Below are 27,311 nucleotides of genomic sequence, written 5' to 3'. Positions count from 1 at the left end.
AGAGAGAGAGAGAGAGAGAGAGAGAGAGAGAGAGAGAGAGAGAGAGAGAGAGAGAGAGAGAGAGAGAGAGAGAGAGAGAGAGAGAGAGAGAGAGAGAGAGAGAGTACATTCTTTATTAAATTACAAGTATTAAGATGGTTAATATATATAAGACACAATTTTTAAGAGATACTCATACTATTGACTTTCTAAATTTTCTTTTGTCGAATTATTTAAAATTGACGGTACTGGATATGTAAAATATTCACAATATTCATAAGGATAATCTGTAATATGTTATAATGTTTAATTATTATAGATCGTAATAAGAAGGTAGTATAAATAAGTGAAGTCATAAAAACCTGTATCAATATCGCGTTGCTTATCGGTCCAAAAAATATCTCTGTTGCTTTTCCAATTACACATTTTTAACAAAGCATATTGATTATGTTCTCCGCATTCTAATATCAAATTTATAAATCGATTAATTTGCTCTTGTCCTGTATAAAAGAGAGAAAATTATTCGCTACAAAATTAATTTTATTATAAAAGAAAGACACATATTTAATTTTACCCCTTGATATTCCAGTGATAAATCTTGCTTGATCTGCTTCCTCAATATATCCAAGATCATAATATAAACTAAATGCTTTTTCCAAATGTGACGTTGCCAAATTTGGTTTCATCTAAATATATCAAATAATTTTTTTTTATTGCTTAGATTAAGTTAAGAGATATATATATATATATATATTTAGATTTATTATATTGATTATACAAGATGATTAACCCATCTGTAACAAGCTATATTTTTGTGCGATCGAATTTAAGAGAAAAACGAATGATCGTAAGAAAAAAAATATGGCCTGTTACGATTGCACGAATCACTTTGTATATATATATATGTATATATGTATATGTATGATATATTAAAAGGATCATATATTAACCTGATTTAATAAATATTCGCCAGTATAATAATGCGCTTGTGCAAGTTTATATGGTAAATTAAATTGGGTAGCATTTTCTCTAAATAATTGTAGATGTTTTTCTGTATTTTCAGTATCATCAATTTCCTATGAAAGAAAAGTAATCAAAGAAAATTGATAATTCCAATTGATGATACTATTATCTTTATCGTGTATAATATTTACAAGATTAATTGTAAAGAAAAAAAAAAAAAAAATATCCCTAAATGTATCAATACATTTTTTGTATTATTCATAGGAATGAATATGTTATAGCTTCTTAGATACAATATGTTTTGTATAAAAATGAACTGTTAGGAAATAAAAACTAATTGATCAAATTAAACTATGGTAATAGGATAGATAATAAAGTATAATATAAAAGTAAAAAAAAAAAATTTATCTCACTGTGACTATACATATAATTACATGTAAATTAAATTAATCATTTATAAAATATCTAATATGTTATTGTATTGTTAATAATTATTTTTCTTTTTCATTTTTTTACCTTATAAGCAAAGGCTAATTCCATGTGTGCATTACAAATTCCTTTTGGATCTGGTATTCTTTTAACTATCGCAAGTAATTTAGAAAATTCTTGCAAAGCTTCTTTTACATAGCCATAACGTAAATGTGCCCTTCCTAACTCATATAATGCATTAGCTATGTAATCATAATTACCAGCTAGCTTGAAACATATAATAATTATTTGTATAAAATAATTATTTTTATTAGAAAACATTATAAGCTAATTAAAAAAAAGAAAGGAGAAGAAAAAAAAAAGAAACACTTGCTATCTTTGGCTCTTTCTAAAGCTTCATTGCAAGCTTGTATAGGAAACTCCGAATCTTCTTCATCAATTCTTTGAACAAGATCAATAAGTATTTTATATATAAGAGCGCAAGATTCTTTAAAAATAGTTTTTTGTTTCTCGTCTAAAATATAAGTAACTTTCCATATCTTTTCTTCTGAAGCTTCTCGCGCGATATCCAAGTACTCGAGCGCTTTGAGCCATTCAGTTTCTATTGTTACAAGAATAGCCAGTGAAATTTTAATGATGATTTCCTTTTTATTATCGTTTAACAAATAGAATATTCCATAGTAACCTATCATGAAAAGAAATCTTCCATAAAGATATCGTGCCACAGTAATATTGTATCCCTTATCCTCTTTAACAGACTCAGCTGCTTTCAAGGCATTTTGATAAAGTGTTTTTGTTACCCACCACCAATCTGGACCTTTCGATTGAAAAAATAATGATATTTTTATCCAACAATTGGATGCTTCAGTCCACTGTTCTGCAAAAAGAAAATAAGTTTCCCTTGGATATTTAAAAAAAGAAAAGCACGCTTTGCTTTTTGTATTGTTTAGAACGAATATTATTAAAATATTACCCATTTTCTTAGCATTTTCAATTGCTATTAAAGCTTCTTTAAGATTATTTAATAGATCTCGTTGATCCATCAATCGCGGCTTTGTCCAGATCGATGTACCAGGGCCAGCAATATTTCTTTTTTCTTCATTGAAATCAATTAATTTTTTAATAAAATCAGCTGCTTCTTCCAAACCTTCTTCCTTAAGTTCATCGATAACTGCTTCATTGTGTTTTAAATGAAATCTGTAAGGAGTATAATGATATCAATGGAAAGAAGATTAAATGTAGAAAATTATTTGCAGAAAATGAGTTTATCTTTGGCTAACCGTTTAACTTCAGAAAATGGTATCATCGGTAACATGGCCTTTAAATCTTTACGAATCTTTTTAACATTGTGCAATTCTGCTTGTGTAAGATTTTTCATTTTATCCCTCGTAAACAAACTCCTTTTATATATCTCATCGATATGATCCCTTTTAAAAAGTTCCTCATAATTTCTATCATCGAACAAATCCTTACAATAATTCCAATTTTTATGAATCATTTTTTTATTATAAACATTTGATCAATACTTTTATCGAGTGATGTTTTAATATCGATTAGATTTTATGTAGATATCATTAAATACTGATATTATTAATATTTATCATTCATTAATGACGTTTCTTGACAGGGAGCATTTCTCTTTTCTTTTTTTTTTGTTTTGTTTTATAAATATATTAAGCTTTTTTTTTTCCTTTCGAACGAATAACAATATACAAGGTATTAATATTATGTAGGATTAAAATAGGATTATGTTTATGGTACGTAGAAGAATTTGAAGAAAGTATATGTGATGAGAGAGAAGATAAAAAAAAAAAAGAATGTAACTCGAAAAAAATGAAAAATCTATAGAATTCTGTAATTTAGATTTTACAGTAATCCAGCTGCGTAATTTATTCCATAATAGATAAATATTAAGATAAGAGATATAAATTTGCAATATACACAATATACACAAACACGATGCGATATATATATATATATATACACACTCATACGCACACACACACATATATATATATATATGTTATTTTATGCTCCAATATCAATAACAAACATAATCTTTACTTCTTCATTTCTCCATCTGCTTCCTCGAAATTTTGCGAGCAAATATTTTCTCGACATCAAGTTTCAAAAGTTGTATCAAATAAAATATTCCGTTTTGAGAAAGGGTTTGAGAAAGTCATTCATAAATCAATTAAAAAATTGTGTCTTCAGATCAGAAATCTTCTTTAGATGAACGTACTTTCGAAATTTCAAAGTGACTATATATTTTTCTTCCTTTTTTCCTTTTTTATTATTTATAGTCGGCGTTATAGTCGGAAGCATATTCATTCAAAGAAGATTTATCTATAACATATCTTCTCTTTTTCAACATTGTTTTTGAAAAAATTATATAAAAATAATTTTGTGGGAAATTTTAAATAGGACATTCTCTTCGTATACATTTGCTCTCTCTCTCTCTCTCTCTCTCTCTCTCTCTCTCTCTCTCTATTTTTCTTTCCTAATTTTTTTTTGTACATATTCAAAATCTAGTCAGATGAAAAGAAGAATAATTGTATAAGTTATTGATTAAGCCTGAACGGCAACAGATTTCCTCGGTATCAATTTGATAGGAAAACCTTCGGCACGTTTCAGAATGATATCAGCTTGGAGTCTAAAATCATCTTCCTTTACTTCCGATTTTACGCGGAAGTTTCTTAGGATCGTTGAAAGTAGAATCTTCAGTTTGAGCATGGCGTATTTTCGGCCAACGCAAGAACGAGGTCCAGCAGAGAATGGTACAAAAGCATAATAATGTCTATTGGCTGTCTTCTCCGGAAGGAAGTTGTCCGGATTGAAAGTATCTGGATTTGGATAAACCGATTCTAATCGGTGGACCTTTATCGTACCAATGATGACAGTAGCTCCAGCTGGTACAACGTAATCGCCAGAAGCTAAACAGACAATTGATATAAAAAATATATTATTTTGATTATATACATATATATACCCATAATATTATATATATATATATTTATAAAATAATAATATATATAATATATATAAAATATATCTATATATATATACATATAATATTAATAATCATTTAATAAAAATATGACTGACCAAGTTTTATATCTGTCTTGACATCACGAGCAATAATTGGTACTGGTGGATACAAACGTAAAGTCTCCATAAGACAACGTTCAAGATATTTCATTTGTAAAGTGTCTTGGAAAGTCGCTGGTCTATCGCTATCTCCAAAGATCTCATCGAGTTCTTGGATCACTTTCTCTTGAATGTCAGGATGACAACCCATCATTGACAGGAAGAAACTGGATCCAGAAGCTGTCGTGTCGTGTCCCTTTTTTTTTTTTTTTTATTAAACAAGACATCGCAAGTCAATATATACATTTCTATTATGATAGATCGTTATTAAATACATACCTCGAACATAATGGTGTTTACTTGTTCCTTGACTTCCTGTTCATTTACTACTACACCACTTTCACCAGCTTCGATCAAGAGATCTAAGAAAGCCTGTCTCTTCTTTTCACCAACGTCGTTATCGTCGACATCGAGATCATCCTTCAAACCAGCTGATTGACCGAAGGACAGACCTTCGACGGTGATAACCTACGTTTTGTATTATCATGAGATTTTAGAGAGATAAAAGAAAAAGAAAAAAGAGAAAGAAAATTCACGACAAAATAAAATATACCTTATCGGTCGATTTAGTATCAGAAGTATCGATTATATTACGTTTGCCACTCTTGTATTCTTCCTTCTTACGTTGAATAACTCTTTTCGTGAGCCCGTGAATGATCTCTAACAGTTTAATCTGATCTTTACTATACTTGGTAAGATTGAAGAGCCAATCGGGTCTCAACCAAACTTTGGTATGTCGAAGATGAAGGATGTCGCACATTCTGAAAAGATAAGTAGGAAATAGAGAAAAGAAAAAAAAAAAAAGAAAGAAAGACAAAGGAAAAGTGAAAAATTACATAAATCAAAAGAAAATATAAAGAATGGCAATGCGATAGTTAATCGAATGAAATTACTTGTTCGATCGATTTAAAACTGTTTAAAATTGTTATTCCTCTTCGTTTACTCACTTCATTACGGCCATCGCATATTCAAATCCGCTTTTTCCCTGTGTGGACTTTGATACACCCATAGCCGTTTCAAGAAGTATCTCAACCGTTGTCTCGGACATATAATTATGACAATCAAATGTCTTGCCGTCTTCCTTCCGCATTCTCTCAACAACCGCACGCGAATTTGCATTAAACAAATCGATGAAACTCTTCAAAACGTTCAAGTGGAAAGTAGGTGCTATTAGTTTACGGTGGGCACGCCATTTTTGTCCTACGAATATAATATTCGAATATTGTTCATTTTTATACTTTTATATTTTATATCGTCGTTCGATCGTTCAAACATGAAACAATATATTTCATTGTTATATAATATTTCAAAATTTGCAAAAAGCAATTGAAGATTTAAAAAAAAAAAAAAAAAAGAAACAGAATTTTCTAATTAAACTGATGGAAATGGGACAGATAAACGGATAAATAGATAAATAGACGGATAAGAAGAACTTGAGGAAACTATTCTCATTAAATTTTCTTCCCGTTCCATACCTATCATGGACCGTAATAAACAACTTCAATTTCACTCTCTAAATTGCAGTGAAATTGCATAGTACGTTACATAGTTATACGTACGTCCATTGACGTGGTACTTCTAAAAAGTTTTTCTTCGAAAGCGATCATCTTTTTTAACTTTCATTTTTTCTATCGTTTATTCGTAATCCTACTTATCGATTATACAGAATTATTTCGTTTCAATATTAAAGAATAATAAGGAAAAAAAAATAAATAAATAAGAAAAAAGAGGAACGTAAATTTTCATCGATCTTATGCGACGATGCCTATGCGTGTAATAGGATCTAAAACTGGATTACATGGGAGAACCATTTGTTACGTATACACGTTTTACAGGCTATTATGTCAACGAATCAATAACAAAGAAAAAAGTCAACAATTTCATCTCTATGTTGTGAAAGTCTCGATATAAATACATCTATCTTCCTACATATATATATATATATATATATATATATATATATATAGAGAGAGATCCAACGATTTCTCTATTTTCATTTTTCTAACAATTTCCTATCGAACTTTCCACGAAATGGAAGAACATAATTGAGAATTTGAAATAAGATTTGATAAATCGGATTTAGAAAGAAGAAAAGAAAAGAAAAGACAAGAAAACAAATATATATACCTGAGGATATGAGAAGACCATTTCCAAGCCAAGGTTGGAAAAATTTGTATTCGCTAGATTTATCAATATATACATGGCTGGACAAGATTATTTCAACGTCACGTGGATCGATCAGGAAGACAAGGAGTTTTGGTCCGATCCAAAATCTTGCGACTGTTTTATATTCCTCAGAATATTTCATTGCTTTACTAAATATCGCTGGAAAAAAATTGATGGTAAATAAAATTTATTCGTAAATGATCATTGATCAGACATACACAAACACACACGTACACATACACAAGACACATATGTATTATTTGTATCGAAAAAATATTTTCTTACCATCGGGACTTCCAAGAAATTCCAAAGCGTTACCAACAATAGGGTATGATGGAGGTCCAGGAATTTTTTCCGCGAGTTGTATCATACGTTTATTAACAATATGGTAGTAAATGTAATAGAGAATAAGTGCTGGCATTAGAAGAATAAAAAACATCGATAATGTCGACAGCTCACTGACTGGAGCTTTCGCGACCGATCCAGTAATTACTTCTGATTCCATCACCGACATGTTGTTTCTGTAATTAAAGTAATAATCGTTTTATAAAAAAAGAGAAAGAGAGAAAGAGAGAGAGAGAGAGAGAGAGATGATTAAAGGATCTAAAATATTGAAAATGATTATCTAATCGAATTTCATAGGAAGCTGAAAAAAGAAAAAAGACATTTTTTTCCGATGAATAAGTAAAATTATCGTATATATGTTCCAATTGACGAGTCTTTCTTTAAATCATTGATATATTTTACACGGCGATCATAGACAAAAAGAAAATGTAATAAAAGTTCAGGAACTTGCGAGATAGATATTTTATTAATCTACGTAGAGTTCTTTTAATAATTGTGCGTTTTTTTTTTTTTTAATTAATTTAATAATTTATAGTATATATCTAATTATATCTCGTCGAAACTTACCTGTTTCTTAAGACGAATATAAAAGATAAACCTCTGTTAATGAACCACCACCAAACTGTCGATTTCTCTTCACGATCGGTCTCTTTTATAAGCGAATTTCCCACCAATCCTCTTTCTACCTTTTATAACAGAAATCAATGATTCCATAATGATAATTTATTTTTCGTGTGAATATATCTATTCGTATTGAAAATGAATTCACTTATTATTTATTCTTGCGTAGTTTGAGACCGTGCGTACGTATTGTGTGCTAAAATGACAATTCAATATTTAATTCGATCGTTACGTACGCATTATTTCTATTTTCTGTTTTTTTTTTCTCTTCTTCTTCTTCTTCTTCTTCTTTTTATTATTATTATTATTATTAATATTTTTATTGTCATTATTATTTTTTATTGTCATTATTATTATTTTAATCTGACGCTTTTGAACAAATAAAATCTACAAATAAATTTCTAATCATTATTATTTATAACATATTTATTTTTTTTTACACTCTCGAATGTTGTCCCCATTTTTATCGCCGTTAAAAGCAAATTAACGTTGCATTTAAGTTGCATCAATTCGCATAATTTTGTTTAAAATCATTGGATTATTTATTCTATTTTTATTTTTGCAAATAATGGCCCATTCCATTCTAAACTAATGTTCAAGATTGTACAATGTTCTTTATTGTAAATTCTCGAGATACGAGATAATTACTGTCATTTTCTTAACATTCATTTTAGCGAATTTAATCTCAATAGTTACCACGAACGAAGAGTATTTTTATATTAAAACGAGAAGAAACTTTGAGTCGGAAAGAATAGAAGAATATTTTTAAGTTGAAATATTTCTCTTTCTTTCTATCTCTCTCATCATATTTTGTGGGTAATAAATAAATAAATAATATTAGAAAGGTACGTCTACGTTTCTATAATTTAATAATAAATTTGAGATACTTCGTGGAAATTTATTTAATAAATATTTAACAAATATTGGTATTGGTATCTAATAATATACTAATAATTATATATATATACTATTAACTACACATATATATATATATATATATATCATGTATTCGTAATTTTTATATTTTCATATACATTATTATTAAATGCCAATTAAAACATTTTCAAAAGACAGTCGAAAAATTTTGTATTAATAATTCTCGAATGGTATCGATAAATCGAAAATAATCGATTTAATGTAAATAGCTTTATATACGCATGTGCGCGATTGTGTACTCTTGAACGGATCGCGTCATATCGTATGAGTTTTGTGGTATTGTTCGTCTTTCCATGAAAAGCAAATGTAGTGAAGAAGTAACTGATTGACACGAATTACAATCAACGGATGTCCAGGTCTTCGATCGGTGCCCTGTTTTTACATACAAGTGTCATGCAGAAAGCAATATTAGTTGACGTATGTCTTTATGTAGATACGCGGTACGCGTTATGTGAGTGTCCGTTTAACCTCTCTCTCTCTCTCTCTCTCTCTTTCTCTCTTTCTCTCTTTCTCTCTCTCTCTTTCTCTCTCTCTCTCTCTCTCTTGCTCTTTTTCTTTCTCTTTCTTTTTCTCATTTTCTCTTTCTCTCTTATTCTCTTACTCTTTCTCTCTTTCTTTCCTTTTTGTGTCTTTTCTTTCTCATTTACAAATTGATCTATTTAATGATATTTATTGTTTAATGTCAAATATACGATCTTATCTAATCGCAATCGTCAATTAAACACATTAATCGTCATAATTATATACATGCGTTTTACCTGTATAGGTTATGTTCGATGAAAAAATTTTTTCCATGTTATTTTTTAAATGAGATGTATTATCTATTTTGGAAACTTTTCTTTAAAGAAAGGTACGTTGTTTTATTCCTATAAAATGTATTTTATAAAAGTATTTTGTAAAGGTACTTTGATTTCTTCGTTGAAGGATGAAAAGTCTTTTAAAAGTTTATTGTCATTGTTTGTCGGTCATATTTATGTGTTTTTAATTTACAATTTTGATTGAGCATGATGATTCTTTCAAATGAAAATACAAGTTATGTAACTTCATGATTTGCCAGATTAAATGTTTTATGTAAAAATTATGATTTCATTACATAAATATTTATTAAGACTTATTTATATTTGAGTTCGCTTAAGACAAAGACAATGTCATTTGAAAGTAGAATTTTAAAATGTTATATATATATATAAATATATAAAGGAAAGATAATAAGAATATTAAATGTAGTTTCATCATATTAAAAGATTCAATTATTACGTTATTAAAGAATAGTATTAATAAATGTAATAATAACTCTTGATTTCATTGCTAAATGATTAATATTTTCAGGGATTAATGAATTAGAAGATACAATACGTAATTGCGAAGAAGCTGGCGTGGCTACTTGAAGTCTGATATACATAGCAGTTTTTAAAATTACTTAGAAAATTGAGAAGTTACTTCATTCTTGAGACGAGAGAAAGAAATAAGAAAAATATATGATTTAGAAGAATCGATTCAAAGGTAAGAATTATCAATCCGTATGTTACATATAACAAAGACCGATCATATAAAGTTTAATAAAGTTTATAGAAAGGCATATATCTCGATATAAGTCATACTAACGAAACACATTTAATTCTCTATATGGTATTATACATGTAACATATGGAAAGACTAAATAATAAAGCCATCTTTGAAAAAATAAAATAAATATTATCAATGAAATCTGATCTTCATCCCATTCTGCGAATATAGCAAAGATGCATATAATTACCGTTCATTTTATTTTTTATATTTTATTTTTTCATCATCATTATATATATATATATATATATATATATATATATATATATATAATAGTAAAATTGTTCTCTCTTTTTATTTATATTAATTTTGGTTACTCAAATAATTCCAAATTTTTTAACTTTCATCAATCTGAATTATACTGTATATTACTTAAAAAAATTTTGAACAGTTTTTCTAATAACATGAAAATGACATGAACGTCGTTTTTTTCTCATAAATTTTCTAAGAAGTTGTTCAATACGTGTTACATTTTACAAATTAAAGAAAAACAGTAAAAAATAATTACTACAAATATTTATAGTCGGTAATATAATCCTTCTTTGGCTGAATTATATAATACATTTTTTTACAAGCTGTTATCTTTTCATACCCATAAGCTATAACGATTTATTTATAATAAAATGTTTTATATTAATTAATGGAATAAATCATATGCGATTCCATTAATTAATATAAAACATAAATCGATTAATCGTATCTAATGATGGTGTATGAATGATTATTTAATTTATTGAAACACTTATTAACATAATAGAAAGAGTAACACGTAGTAAATGACTTTTCGTTTCTTCAACTCATTATATATACATACATGCATACACGCATACATGTATATTTGTATACCCGTTAGAAATATGTTTATTACGTTATTATATAATCGATCAACGGAACATTTGGAGCATATTAATCAGATACTTTAATAATGAAAATGATATTCACTTTATGAAATGAATTATTTCACTGTTTTTGCACTAGCAGCACGTTTTTTATTATTATTCCTTGTAGTACCAGATATTCTCGTCTTTTTTAATTGTTTCTTTTTCTTCTGCTTTCTCTTTCCATTTTTCAATTTACTCGGATTGTTCAAACCGTCTTCCGAATTCGAGCTATCTGAGACAGGTGTTGCGAATGATTTCAATTGTTGTATAGTACGAATTTTAGTAATTTTGTTCCTAGCAATTATTCTCTCAGTAGCTACGACGATATCATTTTTATGGGTTTTAACACGTGTATTTAATTTTTCTTCCCTTCGTACTTTCTTCGCCGATGTAGTAGTCGTGAACAATTTTAAAGAATCCGCTTTAACAGATAGGAATGAATTTTTATTATTTGTACCGTTGTTATTGTCCTTTATAGTCGAACTTAAATTTACAGCCATTTCCCATTTCAATCTTGAACGTTTCTTCTTCGTAACTTTGACCTTCTCATCTTCACGAATATTTTCTCGAACGTCTTCCTTATCTCTCGATCTAATCTCTTCGCTAACAATGATATTTTGTTTCCTTCGTGATTTCTTTTTCGTCTTTCTTAATTCCGTCGTTCTTTCGAAATAATCGAGCGTACGTAATTTTTCTGTACACGTCCTAAAAAAAAAAAAGAAGAAGAAGAAGAAGAAAAAGGAAAAAAGAAAAAAAAAAGAAAAGGAAGAAAGAAAGAAAAAACACATAATCTTTTACGATCAATGTTCAATGTATAGATATAGAAATATCAAATTAATTATAGCAAGCAATTGATTTATACGAAGAGAGAGAAAAAAAGAAAAATTCATTTCGTTAACCTTAGCAATATTTCATTATTCGAATTACAATTCGTTAAAGCGAGACTAGATATTCCCCAACTTAATGGTACTCTTCCAAAATCATTATTGATAACAGTCATGCCATTTTCCGTATTACGAATTGGTATTCCCATCCAGATTTGTTGTCTAAAAGCTGAGACCTTTCTTTCGACGGATGGTGTACAAGGATGCTTCAATATTCTAAATTGGAAAGAAATATTCCTTAAATTTCTTTTTTTTGTAAATCGATTTTTCTTTATAATTTTTTCTTTTTTCTTTCCTTTTTTTTCTGTCTTTCTTTTTTTGAATTATAATTTCCAAATACCTGGACAAACGATGACAACGTACTCGTTGTTCAATTTTTCTATTATCTTCGTCGGGCAATAAATGTTCACCCAATGATAAACTACGTGGCCTAATTATAGCAGGAAGTAAAGAACATTCTACTGTATGTTCGTTTTTCTTTATTTCTCCTTCGTATCTTCCTCGTAAGCTAAGAATATTTTCTCCTTCTCTGTGTCTTTGAATTCTTGCTGAGATACCTGAAATCATGATCTATATATTCACAAGAATTTTTCAATATTAACGTGTAACGTGTAAATAGGAAAATAAATAAATAAATAAATTAGAAGGATAAAGTGAAATTTATAACAGGGGAATAATGTATATTAATGATGAAAAGAAAAGTCGAACGTTCGATTATTCACCTCTTGTCTTCGATCGATCATCGTCCATCCAATCTGTCATATAACATAGATCACTTCCTGGATCAGTCGTGTGCAAATCCATGACGGCTCTAGATTGCTATGGAGAGTTCAAATTTATACGATCGCAAATGATTGATTTTTTTTTTTTTCATTTTTGAGATTGCCATAAAGAGTTGAAATTTGTAGGATTGTAATTTTTTTTTAATATTGTTATAAAAGAAATTATTTTTTTTGAGATTGCTATTATAGAGTTGACATTTACAAATATTAATAGGATTACAAATTATTTCTTTTTTATTGAGATTATTATGAAGAATTTAAATATATAGGACGATTTTTTTGAAATTGTTAGAAAGAGGAAATTTTTAAGATGAATGATTTTTTTTTCCTTTTTTTTTTTTTTTTTTGAGATTATTATAGAGTCCAAGTTTACTATTTTAGTACTGTAATTCTTTTTTTTTTTTGTCGAGAGATTTATATTAAAGTATTTAAATTTATAAGATTATAAATAATTCCTTTTTTTCTTTTCTGAGATAATTCTAAAGAATTCAAACTTTGCAAGATTATAAAAAGTTGAAATTTATAAGAATATAGATATGATTGTAATCGTTAATTTTTACCAAAAATTTTCTACGTTCCAAATACTTTCGTTCCATTTCCTTCGTTCTTATTCTCCTCTTTAATAAATTCATACTTCCAGTGGAACCAAAATTGGGAGATGGTGGTGGTGCAGGATGATATTCATTGTGTATTTCATCGTAAGCATTTCTCATCGATTCGTCCGATGCGTGACTTTCCGAGTTGTCACCTTCGTCGCTAAAAGAGATATTTTAATCATGCAAACGATGTTTTAATATTTATCGAGGGATAAAGAAAAAAGAATTTATTCAATAAGATCAATATTTTGATGTACCTCGAGTAATCAGTTAAATCGATATTCGTAGGTTCTTCGGCATTGGATCCTTCTTTGATCAATCTCGTTAAAATTTTTGTTCGTAATTTCTCCTGTTATCAAAAAAAAAATATATATATATATATAATTAAAAAAATAGAATTAAAAACTATCAAGGCACTTTAGAAAAAAAATTCAAAAATCGTACGTCGTACATATATCTTGTTTTTATATGTAACAATTACCTTGGCCGGATCTTGATCAGAAAAATCAAGAAGTGTCTCGCAAAAGGCTTTACCAATTTGTTCGTAATCCTGTGTAGAAAAATGTGTCCCAGATCTAGATCCTAATCTCGAGCCACCCATTGAAGCTTCCATCGTGTAACTATTTTGTACACCCATCGACCAAGCTACCACCCTACCTGTACCTTCCTTTCCCTTTTCTACATGAAATTTGCAATTTTCGAAGGAAAACTGTGAAAAGAAAATGAAAAAAAAGAGAAAAAAAAAAAAAAGAAAAAAAAAGAAAAAAAATCGGAGAAATCTTATGAAATATTATAAACTCGTCCTTCTCACCCTCTCTCCCTTTTGTTTTCTTTCTAATTTTTTTTTTTTTAATTCTTTTTTTATTTTTTCAAATTAAAAAGAATTGTTTCCTCGTAACATTTATCTCTGTTAATCAGATTCTAACCTTATCAGCAGCATTTTTATGTAACATCAAAGGGAATATTTGTTCGGAGAGTCTTCCATTGTTACATCCAGTTCTTTTACTCTCACAGCCATAAGCAAATATATTATGTTTCCTAGAATGAGCATGAAGGTCGCAGTATATCGTTACTCCACATTCCTCGAGTAGTCTTCGTATCATTAATTTCGTATGCCAAACTGATGGATAACTTTCACGCATTACCGTCCGGTACTGTCTGTTTAAATCCTTACCGGATAGAGAACATCTGTTATTACCAACTATAACACCGTCCGGATTTAACATTGGTATTAACTTGAACACGAATCGTTCTCGTAACTCCTACAATTTATTTTTTTCGTTAGATATTTTTTATCGTCGTCCTTGAAAAATAAAAAAAGAAAAGAAGAAAAGAAGAAAAACAGAAAAAAGAAGAGAAAAATCGTTTCCATCTGTTTCTTTTTTCCTTTCTCTCTCTCTTTTTTTTTTTCCCTTATTTTATTTTATTTTTATTTTTCTTTTTTTTTACCTTGGCACGATTAGATTCGCTAGTAAGGAAATCGATGATTCCCTTCATCGTCCAACTGGACGGTGTCTCGCCAGGATGGACTCTGGCTGTTATTACGACTCCACGTTTTCTTCGTACCTCATCATCATACGTTGGTGGTGCTGTAATTGTTAAATAATAAACACCATTCCCAGCCAATGTACGACACAACAATCGTAACTTCGTAAATCTTGTTTTTATCGGATCGCTGACAATTTTTGTCAAATATTCCTAAGAACGAAAGGAAAATGATTCTTTTTAGAAATGGAAAAAAAAATGTTGATGAAAAATGTGAGACGATGAATTTTTCGAGTCACTTTAAACGTGCTTTGTATTGTTATACGTTTAAAAGTTTCTTTTTCTTTTCTTTTCTTTCTTTTTTCTTTTTTTTTCTTTTTTTCTTTTTTTTTTTTTTTTTTAGATTAGGCGAAAGAGAAAAGTGATTTTTTTTTTCTTTCTATATATGTATATATGTGTGTGTGCGCGATTTATTGTTTGATTAATAACGTGATCGTTGATTGATTTTAATTGATTTTAATAAATAGGAGATTAATTGTTGGAATTTGTTTACCTGCAAATCAGTATACGTATATGGGTAACAGTGTGCCAAATAAACTGTGTCATGATCATGTGGAAAGGATATGTTAAACGTTAAAGTATGCTTCTCCTTCTCCTCGTCTCTGTAAAATATTTTATTTGAGATCTTTTTTTTTTTATAAAAAGACGTCTCTCTCTCTCTCTCTCTCTCTTCTTTTTTATTTTTATTTTTTTTTTTGACGATGGAAGTAACCCCGTTAACTTACGATTCACCGTTTTTGTAATAACTGATATTTTCTCCACATCTTCTCCAACCTATCGATTTAGTCCGTGCATCTTCGGTCGAGTACAAAAGTGGCCTAAGTCCTTCGTTGTATAAACTTTCTTCTTTACACATATTCACGATCGATAATCTATCGACAATATTTAATATATTGAATATATTTTTTTAGTAAATCTTTTAAAAACAACATTTATAATACTCTACAAAATAAATTTAGGAACGATTGAATATCTCAATATAGAATAAAATATAAATAAAAAAAAATGTATACATATTAATATATATATATATATATGTATTTAATATAAAATATATATAATAATATAGAAAAAAGATATGTATTAAAATATATATATATATATACATTTTTAAATATACATATTTTTTTGTATATAATACAAAATATATATAGTAATATGGAAGAAAAAATATATATATTAACAAGATAATTACAATATATATTATATGTATATAATATAAAATATAAATAATAATATAGAAAAAAGATATCTATTAAAATATATATATATATATATATATATATATATACATTTTTAAATATACATATTTTCTTGTATATAATACAAAATATATATAGTAATATGGAAGAAAATATATATATATTAATAAGATAATTACAATATATATATATATTTTTTTTTCTATTGCTCTTAAAAAACGAGATATTCAATTGATCCACAATTTTATAATCAACAAATATTTATCAATTTTATTCACCTATAAGTGATCCTGCTTCTGGTATTAGATATTTGAAAATAATACCATTGTGTGTGTCTTTGAGTATATAAATCCCTTCTCAAATGTAATTGATAATAAGTATCGCTAATTTTAACGACCTTTCCAAGATTTCCAGATTCGAATCGTGACTCGAATCTTAGATCGCTATTGGTATCGGCAATGAAGAACATGTCGGTAATGTTCTTCCCATCCTTGGAAGAAGTTAACGTGTATTCGTTGGTATCCTTGAAAGTTTTGTTGGAAGACGATAGAATTGGGTTTCCACCAGCGCATGATCTACTAAACTAATCGTTATAAAAATTCTTCATTATTTCGATTAAATTAATTCGAATAAACGATAAGATTAATGATAGTAATATATAAATTATTCTTACGTAATTGGTAACATTAGTTGGGCAGTATCGAAATATAACGGTACCTAACTCATCGTCGATTGGTTTTGGCGTAGGTTCCTTTCCATTAGATAAATAAAATGGTTCTGGATTAATTGGATTGTAATCAATATGACGAACCCTTTCTGGGATTACCTGAAACGATATTGAAATGTTATATTAGCGAGATAGAAACATATCAATGATCAATTCATTTTATTTTCATATTCACTTGACACTCCGTTGGCCAACGTGCCATTTCTTGAACAATATTGTCCGCGATACATTGCGAGCTCAATGTTCTAAGAGTTTCCTTCGTGTTTCGTTGTTTCGCCGGTTCTAAGGATCTTGAAAATAAATTTGTTTCTATGCTATCGTTTAAAATTCTACAACGTTCAAAAATTTGTGATTCCTGTGGTGTACGCAAACTTGTCAAGGCTGTACCTGTAATATTATCATTAATTTCTTAATAAATAAAATTTTAAATGTAGACAAAAAATTCGAACGAACAAAAATGAATGAGACTAGAAATTAAACGTATCTACCGATTAACCAAATCGTCGTACGTTCGATTTCTGAGCTAATAAAATATAAGTGAATATCAAAACAGGACTCGATGAAAGTTTAACAAGTTCGCGAATGTTTATTGATGAGATAAAAGAAAAAAAAAAAAAAAAAAAGAATAATGTGAACGAAAATAAAAAATTGGAGAACTCGATAAAACTTTAACACGCAAGTTTAAAGTTTGTATTGTCTTTTTAACACTTTCCAACGACGATTTTATTTTTACAAAGTTTTTCGTTTAGGTGTCACATTAAAATATTCTATAGCATTACTTCATCCAGTTAGGGTACAACGTACGAACGTTCACGACCTCGACCATGTGTTATTATAGTTATATATGTGCAATGTACACACACACATACTATACATGACTCAGTCAGTCAGAACACACAACACCTTAAACACGTGAAATAAGATACTTGGAAAGTGATCGATATTCTGAATTATTCGAATGTAAATTAGATCGAATTGCGTCGATATAATTGAATTTATATTAATGGAAATAATTTCTATTTATTAGAACCCACCGGAAATTGATCGAACCGGGAACAACATTGCTTGAAGTTCACGTACTTTGCTAGACGATAATAAATCTGTCATTTTTTGTTATCTCTCATCTTCATTGCAATCATCGTTCTTCTTTTCATTGATCTCTGTTCCATCATCGTCAATGATCTCTCGATCATTCTGATATTTCATCGAACTTGACATTTTTTTTTATTTTGTTCTTAAGATAAAATGACTTTTAAAGATTAACAATTTCACATTGCTCAATTATCATTTATCTTCGATGTAAAATTTTCTTTGAATATTTTATTTATTGATTACAATTTCCAAGAAAACTTGTCGGAGCACTAAAAGAATTGCAAAAGAAAATTATTATTTTAGATGTTATTAATGATTTCTTATTAATCGAAGAGAGAAATTATCACGATATAATTTTTGATTAGCTAGCTCTGATTAAATTAAAAAAAAAAAAAAAAGAAAAAAAGAAAAAAAGAACTTACCCCTTAATAAATTTATCTCGCAATATTTACGTTATTAAACATTTGGATGGATATCAATGTAAAGGAAAAAAAAAGAATAAAATAAAATAAAAAAATAAAAATACAAAAAATGATTCAATCAAATTTACTTGCCATTTGAGATAATACTTCCTAACATTTTACGTGTCACTAAAATATAATTCCTAAAAATATAATTCGAGGAATCCCATTGGTAGAATTTAAAGAGCGAAAAATAATGATGGAATTTAAATCAAGCGAAAACAAAAATGATAGATATTTACTTGCCATTTAAGAACAATCAATTTGTAGAGTCGATGTTACGAGATGTTAAAATGTTATCATTCTTCGGTAGAATAAGCTTGGTCGACTGAGAAGAAGCCACGAGCCGATGAGGAGAGATTTGTAGAGTATAGTTAGGTATTGCCTGACAACGGTCGTGTATTGGGGGCGGAGTCACTGGCATTCTGATTGTTTGCTGTACTTTCGTATTTCTATTCTACCTATGAACGTAATTCCAAATTCTTTTCATACTTTATTTTCTCTCTCCATATTCGATCTACCGATTACGAAAAACTTGGAATCTTATCAAATTTCTATTCAATCACGATCCCATCGTTTCATTGTATTTGATATATTTCGTTATTATAATAATATGTTCTTCGATTAGTATCGATGGAAATTAAAGAAGAAAATAAAAAAAAAAAAGAAAAGGAAAAAAAAAATATACAAAAAGAAAAAGAAGAAGAAGAAAAATGAAAAAAGAACAATACAAATAATTCGTTTGTCAAAATTAACCAAGTTCACTGCATACGCACGTGCAGTTTCATATAGTACTGATTGATGAGCTATAAGATACGTCTAACTTTTCATACTATTACTCCGATCAGTTAGTATGCGTGTATGTACGTGCGTGAAGGAGGTTTTTATATATGTGTTAGTACGTATGCACATAAAGTAATCTGCCTATTGTCCGTCTACCTCGCGGTGCCGGGTTCTGAAAGTTATTGATCAATCAGAGACCACCAAACATACTAACAGAGTGTACAGGGATTCATTCCATCGAACAATTTTCTTTACCTTGCTATATCGATCATGTATTCTGATTGACAAGTCTACAATTTTGTATACCTATATATATATATATGTATATATGTACACGTGTAAATTATTGCCAAGTATCATCAAATTGTTTTCTATAGAAATTCGTACGATTATATTTTTCGTGAATCCTAATAAAAGTAATGTACGAACGAAAACGTGTAATATAATATTGTTAATTTTTTGTTTCGTCCTTTTTTTTTTTCTCTTTTTAATTTATTTATTACGTATCATATACATATATGTATATATATATATATATAAATATATAAATATAAATTTGCCATAGATCACAAAAACTGAGTGAAATAAAAAAACAAAATGGGTCGGAAAGTCACTGTAGCTGCTTGCACGTTGAATCAATGGGCCATGGACTTCGATGGAAATTTTAAAAGGATTCTTCAAAGTATAGAGGAAGCTAAAGCAGCTGGTGCAACTTATAGAAGTGGTCCGGAATTAGAAATCTGGTATGTAAAAAGAAAATTTGATATTATTATTTAATTATCGTTATCTTATCGATCTTTTCATTTTTTTTTCTTTTTCTTTTTCTTTTTCTTTTTTTTTTTTGCTTTTATACTCGACTCGATAAATCCAGTTTATATTTCTCTCTTGTTGTTCAGTGGTTACAGTTGCGAGGATCACTTCTACGAATCTGATACATTGTTACATTGTTGGGAAGTTTTAGGAATGCTCATGAAGTCTAGTATTTGCGAAGATATTTTGATTGACGTTGGGATGCCAGTGATGCATAAAAATGTAACTTACAATTGCAGAGTTACGTTTCTAAATTGGTGCGTTTTATTGATCAGACCAAAAATGTTGTTATGCGAGGATGGAAATTATCGAGAATCAAGATGGTTTTCTCCTTGGACGAAGGTATATATTTTTTGTTAAGATACATACATACCTAATATATTTATATATATATATATTTCCTTTTTTTTCGTTTTATATATATATATTTCTTTCTTATATATATATATATATATTTAAAATATAAAAATATAAAATAAAATATATACGATATTTTTTGTTAATTTGTTTTTATACCTAAATATATATATATTTTTAAAAATTATTATACGATTAAAAAAAAAATTATATGATTAAGAAAAGAAAAAAAAATAACAATATTTATATTAAAATTTAGGAACGTACCGTAGAGGATTACTTTTTACCAAGAATGATATCTCAACTGACCGGACAAAATGTAGTACCTTTTGGTGACGCTGTTATATCTACCAGAGACACTTGCATAGGTTTTGAAATATGCGAGGAACTTTGGAATCCACGTAGCTCTCACATACCAATGTCGATGGACGGCGTCGAGATAATAGCTAATGGTGATAACTTCAGCGATCAATAATAATGTCAAATTATTTATATCATCGTTAGAATCGATCGAGTAAAATTTTATATATACATACACATACACATATATATTTTCCTTTTATTAACTATAAACAGGAAGTGGTTCTTATTTCGAGCTTCGTAAGGCCTATGTAACTGTGGATCTCGTTAAATCGGCAACGTTTAAATGCGGTGGTTGTTACATCTTCAGTAATTTACGTGGTTGCGACGGTGGAAGGATTTACTTTAATGGTGGCTCTGGTATATTCCTTAATGGATATATTTTAAATCGAGGAAAACAATTTGCATTGGAGGACGTCGAAGTTACCGTCGCGACGTTCGATCTGGAAGACGTAAGGTTAGATCAATACGATCGTTTTATTATTTATTATATATTTTTTTTATATTTTTTATTTGATTCCTGGAAAATATTACCCCCAATCGATACCACAAATATTTATCTGTTATCTCGTAGAAGTTACAGAAATAATATAAGATCGAGATCTCATTCGGCAGCACGCTCGGATCCATATCCACGCGTCAAAATAGATTTTGTTCTTTCTTCGGAAAATCTTATTACAAATCCTTCTGACAAACTTATAAATATGGAACGAAGGAATTCATGCGGTAATATGAATGGAAAGTTAAATGTATCTTATCATACGCCGGAGGAAGAAATTTCATTGGCGCCTGCTTGTTGGCTATGGGATTATTTGAGGTAGTATAAGTTAAGAAGATTAAATGTTTATATATAAAAAGTTAGAAAAAGAAAATATATGTGTATATATTTGTTTCTTTTTTTTTTTTTTTTTTTTTTGTATATTTTTGTCAAAGACGTTCCTGTCAAGGTGGATTTTTCTTACCTTTAAGCGGAGGCGTTGATTCTTCTTCATCGGCTTGCTTGGTCTATAGTATGTGTAATTTAATAGTCGAATCTGTTAGCAAAGGAGGTGAGCATTTATGTATTATTATATATATGTATATATATATATATATTTATTGCAATAAATATTACATACGTAATATAATATTGTGTATATATATATATATATATATATATATATATATATATATAAACTAATAGATAGAAATATATTATAAATTTTGTGGAAAATTTCAATCCTCAGATGCTCAGGTCCTATCAGATATTAGAAAAATTGTTGGAGATTGCGAGTACGTGCCGACCGATCCAAAACAACTTTGTAATACTCTTTTGGTGACCTGTTACATGGCAACTGAAAATTCATCTGCCGAAACTAAAGCAAGGGCAGCCGAATTGGCGAAACAAATTGGTTCTTATCATCATAATATTATTATCGATACGGCTGTATCAGCTATTCTAGGTATATTTCAGCAGATAACGAAAATAGTGCCGAGATTTAAGGTACACGGTGGTTCCCCAAGGGAAAATCAAGCTTTGCAAAATATTCAAGTGGGTTTTATTTTCGTTTACTTTATGAAAAATAATCATTTTATTCTATTATTATTATAATTTTCATATTTTCCTTAGGCACGTTTACGCATGATAATAGCATATTTATTCGCACAATTGATGCTTTGGATTCGAGGACGTCCAGGTGGTCTTTTAGTACTTGGAAGTACGAACGTAGACGAGGCACTTCGTGGATATTTAACAAAGTACGATTGTAGCAGCGCAGACATTAATCCAATAGGTGGAATATCTAAGAACGATCTCAAACGATTTCTCCATTATTTCAGGTAATTCATTGCAATCGAGAAAATACTTGCATATTTATATCGTTAAAGAAATATCACATACTATATTACGTAGATAATATATTATACTATACTATATTAGAATATATTACGTTACGATTTTCTTACGATCATATATTATATTCGTTTTAGAAAGAAGCACGGATTGTCGGCCTTAGACGATATCTTAAAAGCTCCACCGACGGCTGAACTCGAGCCTTTACAAGAAGGACAATTAACTCAATTGGACGAAGTAGATATGGGGATGACGTACAACGAGTTAGAAACTTTTGGACGTCTTAGAAAACAACATTGTGCCGGACCATACAGTATGTTTTGTCGGCTCGTAAATACTTGGGATAATTATACCCCAAAGGAGGTAAATTAATTAATCGTATATTACATTACGTATATTTATTTTGTATATCTTGATATAATCGAAAGATTTCATTCTAGAAATCTATTCGTTATAACGTGTTTTTATAGGTTGCCGACAAAGTCAAACATTTTTATCGTTGTTACGCCATACACCGTCATAAGATGACCATTTTGACGCCATCCTGTCATACAGAAACTTATAGTCCTGATGACAATCGTTTCGATCATCGTCCGTTCCTTTATAATCACACTTGGAAATGGCAGTTCAATGCTATCGACGAACAGGTGAGCCTCGCTTCGAAATCTTGTCAAAAACCAACGTCGACCGATAAAACTTTGGATCCAAAGAATATCAGAAAAATTATTGTTTGTTCCGGCATTAATTCACGCTTGCGTTATAGCACCTGGTGCGTTTTGAGAAAATTTGTTGTTCGCATGTGATAAATGTGATAAATATTTGATAAATTTGAATTTAAAATTGTCTTTTCGTTTTTCATTCTTTCTTTCTTCTGTCTTTCGTTGTTGTATTCTTTTTTTTTTTTTCTTCTTCTTTTATTATTATTATTTCTATTCTGTATTTTTTTCTTTTTTTTTTTCTGTTAAGCATCCGATGAAACAATTGATTACAGGTAAAACGAATGAACACAAAGGAGGAGGAACCGACCAGATCGAAGAAAGACTCGCCAAAAGTGCCAGCTAAGCCGAGACACGTGCCGTTCAACTCTGTAATCAGCAGTGAGTAAGATTAAAAAAAAAAAAAAAAAAAATGATGGACAAACAAATCGTCAGACGAGAGCCTACTTGCTTTATTAATAATAAAGCAAACTTGATGATCTGACGATCTTATTTTACGTGGCTTGAAAAAAGATGGGCGTTGATGAAAAAAAAAAATATATATATATATAAAAAAAAAAAAGAGTAAATAGAATAGAACAAACAAACAAACAAACAAACAAACAAACAAACAAAAAAATGAAAAGAATAAAAATATGCATTGGAAAAGAAATGCAGCAGAAAGGTTTTGGCAAGTAACTGTGCCAATGAAAAGAAAAAAAATTTTTTTAAATAAATAAAATAAAATAAGAAATAAATAAATAAATAAATAAATAAATCGAGGATACGGATCATCAGTGAACGATCATTCTCTGTTCCAGATAAAACACATCCCGGAGTAATAGTTTAGTAGCCGTAGCTCTGTCTCTCTCTCTGTCTCTCTTTTATCATTTTGACATTGCAGCGTCAACGAGCGGAGAAAAAGAAATTGGACTTCGTATATGTGTGTGCGTGTGCTGTTCTTGATGATATCACAAGAAAGATATTTTACAAGAAAGATGTCTCGTATTTCTCTCGTTTTTTTTTTTCTCATTTTTTTTTTTTTTCTTTTTCTTTTTCTTTACACCGACGTCTTTGACAAATAAAAAAAGAAAAAAGAAAGATAATGTAAAGACGAAGTCTAAGCGCAAAGAAAAATAAAAAAAAGAAAAAAAATAAACAAACAAACAAATATAATAAACAAATAAAGGAGTTGTCGTTAATGTAACTACTAGTTTTCGTCTTCTCTTCTTTCGACATTAATTTTCAAAGAACAAACACGATTATTTTTTTTTCCCTTGTTTTTTCTTCATTCTTAAAAGAATAAAGAAGAGATCGATGTGAGATAGACATTCGTAGATTATTAAATATTAAATACTTTTAGGTATTACGCGATAATCGAAGCCGATGATTATGAAAGTGATGTAAAGTCATTTGATATGTTAATAAAGATATATTTAATCTCGGACGTTATAATCTTTTAAATCGAATAAAGGAGAATTACTTTTCCATAAATAAATTTGTCGAGTAAATAAATATTCGCCATCTTGACGATGATAGTCATCTAAAGATTACAAGTAAGAATTATCAATCTTCCGAAGGAACATTTCTAATAATTAATAAATCACAATGTAAAATCAGGCATGCAAATTTTAGATTACTACAGTATTTAACAAGAATATAAATAAAATAAACAAAAAAAAAAAAGAAAAGAAAAGAAAAAACGCTACGAAGTATCATATTTTAATATATTGTTTTAATCAAAATTTGACTTGTACTACGCATCTTTTATAAGAGAAAATAGTATATAACGTACTTATTTTCTCTTGGAATTTGTAAATAATTCAAACGCGAACGAAAATCGAAACCTTTCAAAAAAGAAGAAGAAGAAGAAGAAGAAGAAGAAGAAGAAGAAAAATATACGATAACAAAGTTGAAAACACTTTTACAATCACCGGCACGTATATTAGTAAGTTACGTCGGGTTTATATGCATATATAACATATATAATTTTATTGTCCCTTTGTTTTGCCGCATACAAAGAACGTTAACCGTTTTAACCATATAGCATCGACCAATCGTGTTCTGCCTAAGATCTATCAAGAGAATTCCAATGATATTCCAACACGCATTGAACCGAATGCATTGAACCAATCCTCTCTCTGACTTTTATCCGGCATATTAAATAGTTTATATATATATATACATATATATATATATATATATATATATATATATATAAATGCATGCCTATAAGTCCATACACCAATAATGCATGCACATGCACTTCGTTTCGTAAACCGTCTATGTATGTATAATAGTATATATTGCATCTTTATATAGTATGTGCGCGATCATTTTTTTAAATATCTCTGAGTCACTTTTCGTTCTTTCTATTTCGTGCTAACAGTCGATTTCATAAGACATAACGGCGGATAAATATTTATATAATAATAATAATAATAATAATAATAATAATAATATAATAATAATAATAATAATAATAATAATAATAATATAATAAAATCAATATAACCAGAATTATTGTAAAGGTCAATTGTTGAGTTATAATAAAATTTATAGTACTCACTATCATTCTCTCGTGACCTATATCAGACGCATCAAAGCACATTAAAGGCGATAATTAATATAGTTAATATTAAAATAACGACGCGGTGACAATGATAACGACGATAATGTATAATAGTGATAAAATAATAATCATTGATAATCATTAATAATAATAATAATAATAATAATAATAATAATAATAATAATAATAACATTAATACACGCTAAACAAAAAAGTCGCAAAACTATATTACATCGTAGTGCTACTTTTTTTTGAGAATACTGAATGTAAATAAAATTACAACTAAATAATAGTAAAAATAATATTGATAATAATTATTAATATAATAATAATAATAATAATAATAATAATAATAATAATAATGATAATAAATAAACATTATATTAACACTAATATTAATAATAATGATTATTATAATAATATAATAGTGATAAAACGACGATAATGATAATAGTCGAAACGTTAATAGAAATTATAATGATGATGACGATACAAATATTTTTATGACAATAGAAATAATAATTAATATCGAAGAATGTAAAAATCTATGTTATATCAATATACATTAATAAATTGCATTCGTGACAAAAAAGGATTGCCAAAGTCTTTATGTATTACCGGGAGCGAAGTACACAAGGCTATGAGTAAAAACATTTGTTTATTTTGTTTATTTTATTTCCTAATAATTAATATTTATATGTGTATCTCGTGTATGTGTGTGTATGATCGTGTGAATGTCCATTAGCGTTGGTGAAAGTTTCATAACTCTCCATATATTATAATATACAGGTATATCAAATATATTATAATATAGATATATCAAAACTCGCCATTGATATTTTAAAAATCATCATTTGATATTTAAAACGAATTATCTTCATGATCGATCACCATGAAAGTCTTTTTGTTGAATTTTTTGTTTTTTCCTGTTTTTTTTTTTGTTTTTGTTTTTTCGTGGGGTTGGGGGTGGAAAGTTTATTCTGTGCATTGTTGTTGTTGTTTTTGTTATTATTATTGTCGTGCACGAACGCGTATAATTAATATTAATATTTACAAACGTTGAGAATATTATCAACAAAAGAAAGCAAAATCTTATGTGTGTTTGTATGTATGTACGTATGTATCTATGTATGTGTGTACATATATATAAATATAAATATATATATATACATATATATATATATATATATATATATATATATAAATAGATAATCTCTAAATGTGGTGAAAAATGATTACAAAGTGTCACAGAGAGTAAATGGAAAAACTAATAAAATAAAAGCACCCTATAATATTAAAAAGAAAATTTAAATTCGTCACCAATCTCCATATAAATATATCGAAATTCGAGATTTAATTTTCATATTAAATTTGGATATCAGTCGTTGACGCGTCTTCTCTCGATAACTTTATTATCGATGATAACGCATTGAACTTGAATTTCTTCTCTTTTCTTTTGTCAACGTATAACAAAAGTATGTTCTCTCGGTCATAGGATTCGTTTCCTAATTGTCGAATCAAGAAGAAAAAAAAAAGGATTAAACACTTTTTTCTTTTTCTTTCTTCTCGTTTTTTTTTTGT

General features: G+C 28.4%; 4 protein-coding genes across 13 annotated transcripts; 1 reads left to right on the top strand and 3 right to left on the bottom strand.

Moving 5' to 3' along the window:
- Positions 1-77: 77 nt before the first annotated feature.
- LOC122628603 lies at positions 78-3,138 on the bottom strand. The gene is made up of 7 exons (XM_043811042.1): positions 2,652-3,138; positions 1,731-2,568; positions 1,459-1,698; positions 930-1,055; positions 554-665; positions 342-479; positions 78-266 (listed from the first exon to the last, which is right to left on the bottom strand). Exons 1-7 carry the CDS (start codon positions 2,867-2,869, stop codon positions 178-180), a joined length of 1,761 nt encoding a protein of 586 aa, XP_043666977.1. The 5' UTR covers positions 2,870-3,138; the 3' UTR covers positions 78-177.
- A 91-nt stretch (positions 3,139-3,229) lies between these two features.
- On the bottom strand, positions 3,230-7,747 carry LOC122628692 (cytochrome P450 4g15). Its single transcript, XM_043811222.1, has 8 exons — positions 7,597-7,747; positions 6,970-7,205; positions 6,646-6,843; positions 5,466-5,718; positions 5,072-5,279; positions 4,798-4,986; positions 4,477-4,714; positions 3,230-4,304 (listed from the first exon to the last, which is right to left on the bottom strand). The coding sequence occupies exons 2-8, from the start codon at positions 7,196-7,198 to the stop codon at positions 3,940-3,942; spliced, it is 1,680 nt and encodes a 559-aa protein (XP_043667157.1). The 5' UTR covers positions 7,199-7,205; positions 7,597-7,747; the 3' UTR covers positions 3,230-3,939.
- Positions 7,748-8,817: 1,070 nt separating this feature from the next.
- Positions 8,818-24,202, top strand: LOC122628449 (glutamine-dependent NAD(+) synthetase). Of its 7 annotated transcripts, none has more exons than XM_043810775.1 (15): positions 8,819-9,003; positions 9,353-9,436; positions 9,916-10,089; positions 19,671-19,848; positions 20,002-20,257; positions 20,532-20,724; positions 20,849-21,089; positions 21,207-21,449; positions 21,566-21,681; positions 21,859-22,163; positions 22,242-22,450; positions 22,601-22,826; positions 22,934-23,110; positions 23,455-23,560; positions 23,980-24,202. In XM_043810775.1, the coding sequence occupies exons 4-15, from the start codon at positions 19,703-19,705 to the stop codon at positions 24,006-24,008; spliced, it is 2,247 nt and encodes a 748-aa protein (XP_043666710.1). In that variant the 5' UTR covers positions 8,819-9,003; positions 9,353-9,436; positions 9,916-10,089; positions 19,671-19,702; the 3' UTR covers positions 24,009-24,202. The 7 variants fall into 7 exon arrangements, with proteins under 7 accessions (XP_043666712.1, XP_043666710.1, XP_043666707.1 ...); XM_043810772.1 differs by having other exon boundaries at positions 8,819-9,037; XM_043810773.1 differs by lacking the exon at positions 9,353-9,436.
- On the bottom strand, positions 10,808-18,179 carry LOC122628448 (cytosolic carboxypeptidase 2). 4 transcript variants are annotated; one of them, XM_043810766.1, is made up of 15 exons: positions 17,804-18,155; positions 16,945-17,156; positions 16,716-16,868; positions 16,321-16,625; positions 15,566-15,712; positions 15,334-15,442; positions 14,745-14,993; positions 14,222-14,557; positions 13,777-14,004; positions 13,553-13,644; positions 13,260-13,455; positions 12,640-12,736; positions 12,258-12,474; positions 11,933-12,133; positions 10,808-11,738 (listed from the first exon to the last, which is right to left on the bottom strand). In XM_043810766.1, exons 1-15 carry the CDS (start codon positions 17,874-17,876, stop codon positions 11,108-11,110), a joined length of 3,246 nt encoding a protein of 1,081 aa, XP_043666701.1. In that variant the 5' UTR covers positions 17,877-18,155; the 3' UTR covers positions 10,808-11,107. The 4 variants fall into 4 exon arrangements, with proteins under 4 accessions (XP_043666701.1, XP_043666702.1, XP_043666703.1 ...); XM_043810767.1 differs by lacking the exon at positions 17,804-18,155 and adding an exon at positions 17,258-17,356; XM_043810769.1 differs by having other exon boundaries at positions 11,659-11,738; positions 11,961-12,133; positions 17,804-18,179.
- Positions 24,203-27,311: the final 3,109 nt, after the last annotated feature.

The sequence above is a fragment of the Vespula pensylvanica genome, chromosome 4 (assembly GCF_014466175.1).
Source record: "Vespula pensylvanica isolate Volc-1 chromosome 4, ASM1446617v1, whole genome shotgun sequence".
Lineage (NCBI taxonomy): Eukaryota > Metazoa > Arthropoda > Insecta > Hymenoptera > Vespidae > Vespula > Vespula pensylvanica.
Note: the sequence above shows the minus strand (reverse complement) of the source record. Positions and strands in the feature narration are given on the sequence as shown.

Excerpts from the sequence above, each read along its gene's own strand:
- LOC122628603 (XM_043811042.1), bottom strand. The coding sequence starts at position 2,869 with ATGATTCATAAAAATTGGAATTATTGTAAGGATTTGTTCGATGATAGA. Across the intron at positions 666-929 it reads GCGAATATTTATTAAATCAG|ATGAAACCAAATTTGGCAAC; the intron begins GTTAATATATGA and ends TGATATATTTAG. Across the intron at positions 480-553 it reads TATCACTGGAATATCAAGGG|GACAAGAGCAAATTAATCGA; the intron begins GTAAAATTAAAT and ends TCTTTTATACAG.
- LOC122628692 (XM_043811222.1), bottom strand. The coding sequence starts at position 7,198 with ATGTCGGTGATGGAATCAGAAGTAATTACTGGATCGGTCGCGAAAGCT. Across the intron at positions 6,844-6,969 it reads ATTTCTTGGAAGTCCCGATG|CGATATTTAGTAAAGCAATG; the intron begins GTAAGAAAATAT and ends ATTTTTTTCCAG. Across the intron at positions 4,987-5,071 it reads ATACTAAATCGACCGATAAG|GTTATCACCGTCGAAGGTCT; the intron begins GTATATTTTATT and ends TACAAAACGTAG.
- LOC122628448 (XM_043810766.1), bottom strand. The coding sequence starts at position 17,876 with ATGACAGATTTATTATCGTCTAGCAAAGTACGTGAACTTCAAGCAATG. Across the intron at positions 14,994-15,333 it reads ATACGTATACTGATTTGCAG|GAATATTTGACAAAAATTGT; the intron begins GTAAACAAATTC and ends TTTCGTTCTTAG. Across the intron at positions 12,134-12,257 it reads CGTTGTCATCGTTTGTCCAG|AATATTGAAGCATCCTTGTA; the intron begins GTATTTGGAAAT and ends TTTCCAATTTAG.
- LOC122628449 (XM_043810773.1), top strand. The coding sequence starts at position 19,703 with ATGGGTCGGAAAGTCACTGTAGCTGCTTGCACGTTGAATCAATGGGCC. Across the intron at positions 21,682-21,858 it reads CGAATCTGTTAGCAAAGGAG|ATGCTCAGGTCCTATCAGAT; the intron begins GTGAGCATTTAT and ends TTCAATCCTCAG. Across the intron at positions 22,827-22,933 it reads ATAATTATACCCCAAAGGAG|GTTGCCGACAAAGTCAAACA; the intron begins GTAAATTAATTA and ends GTGTTTTTATAG.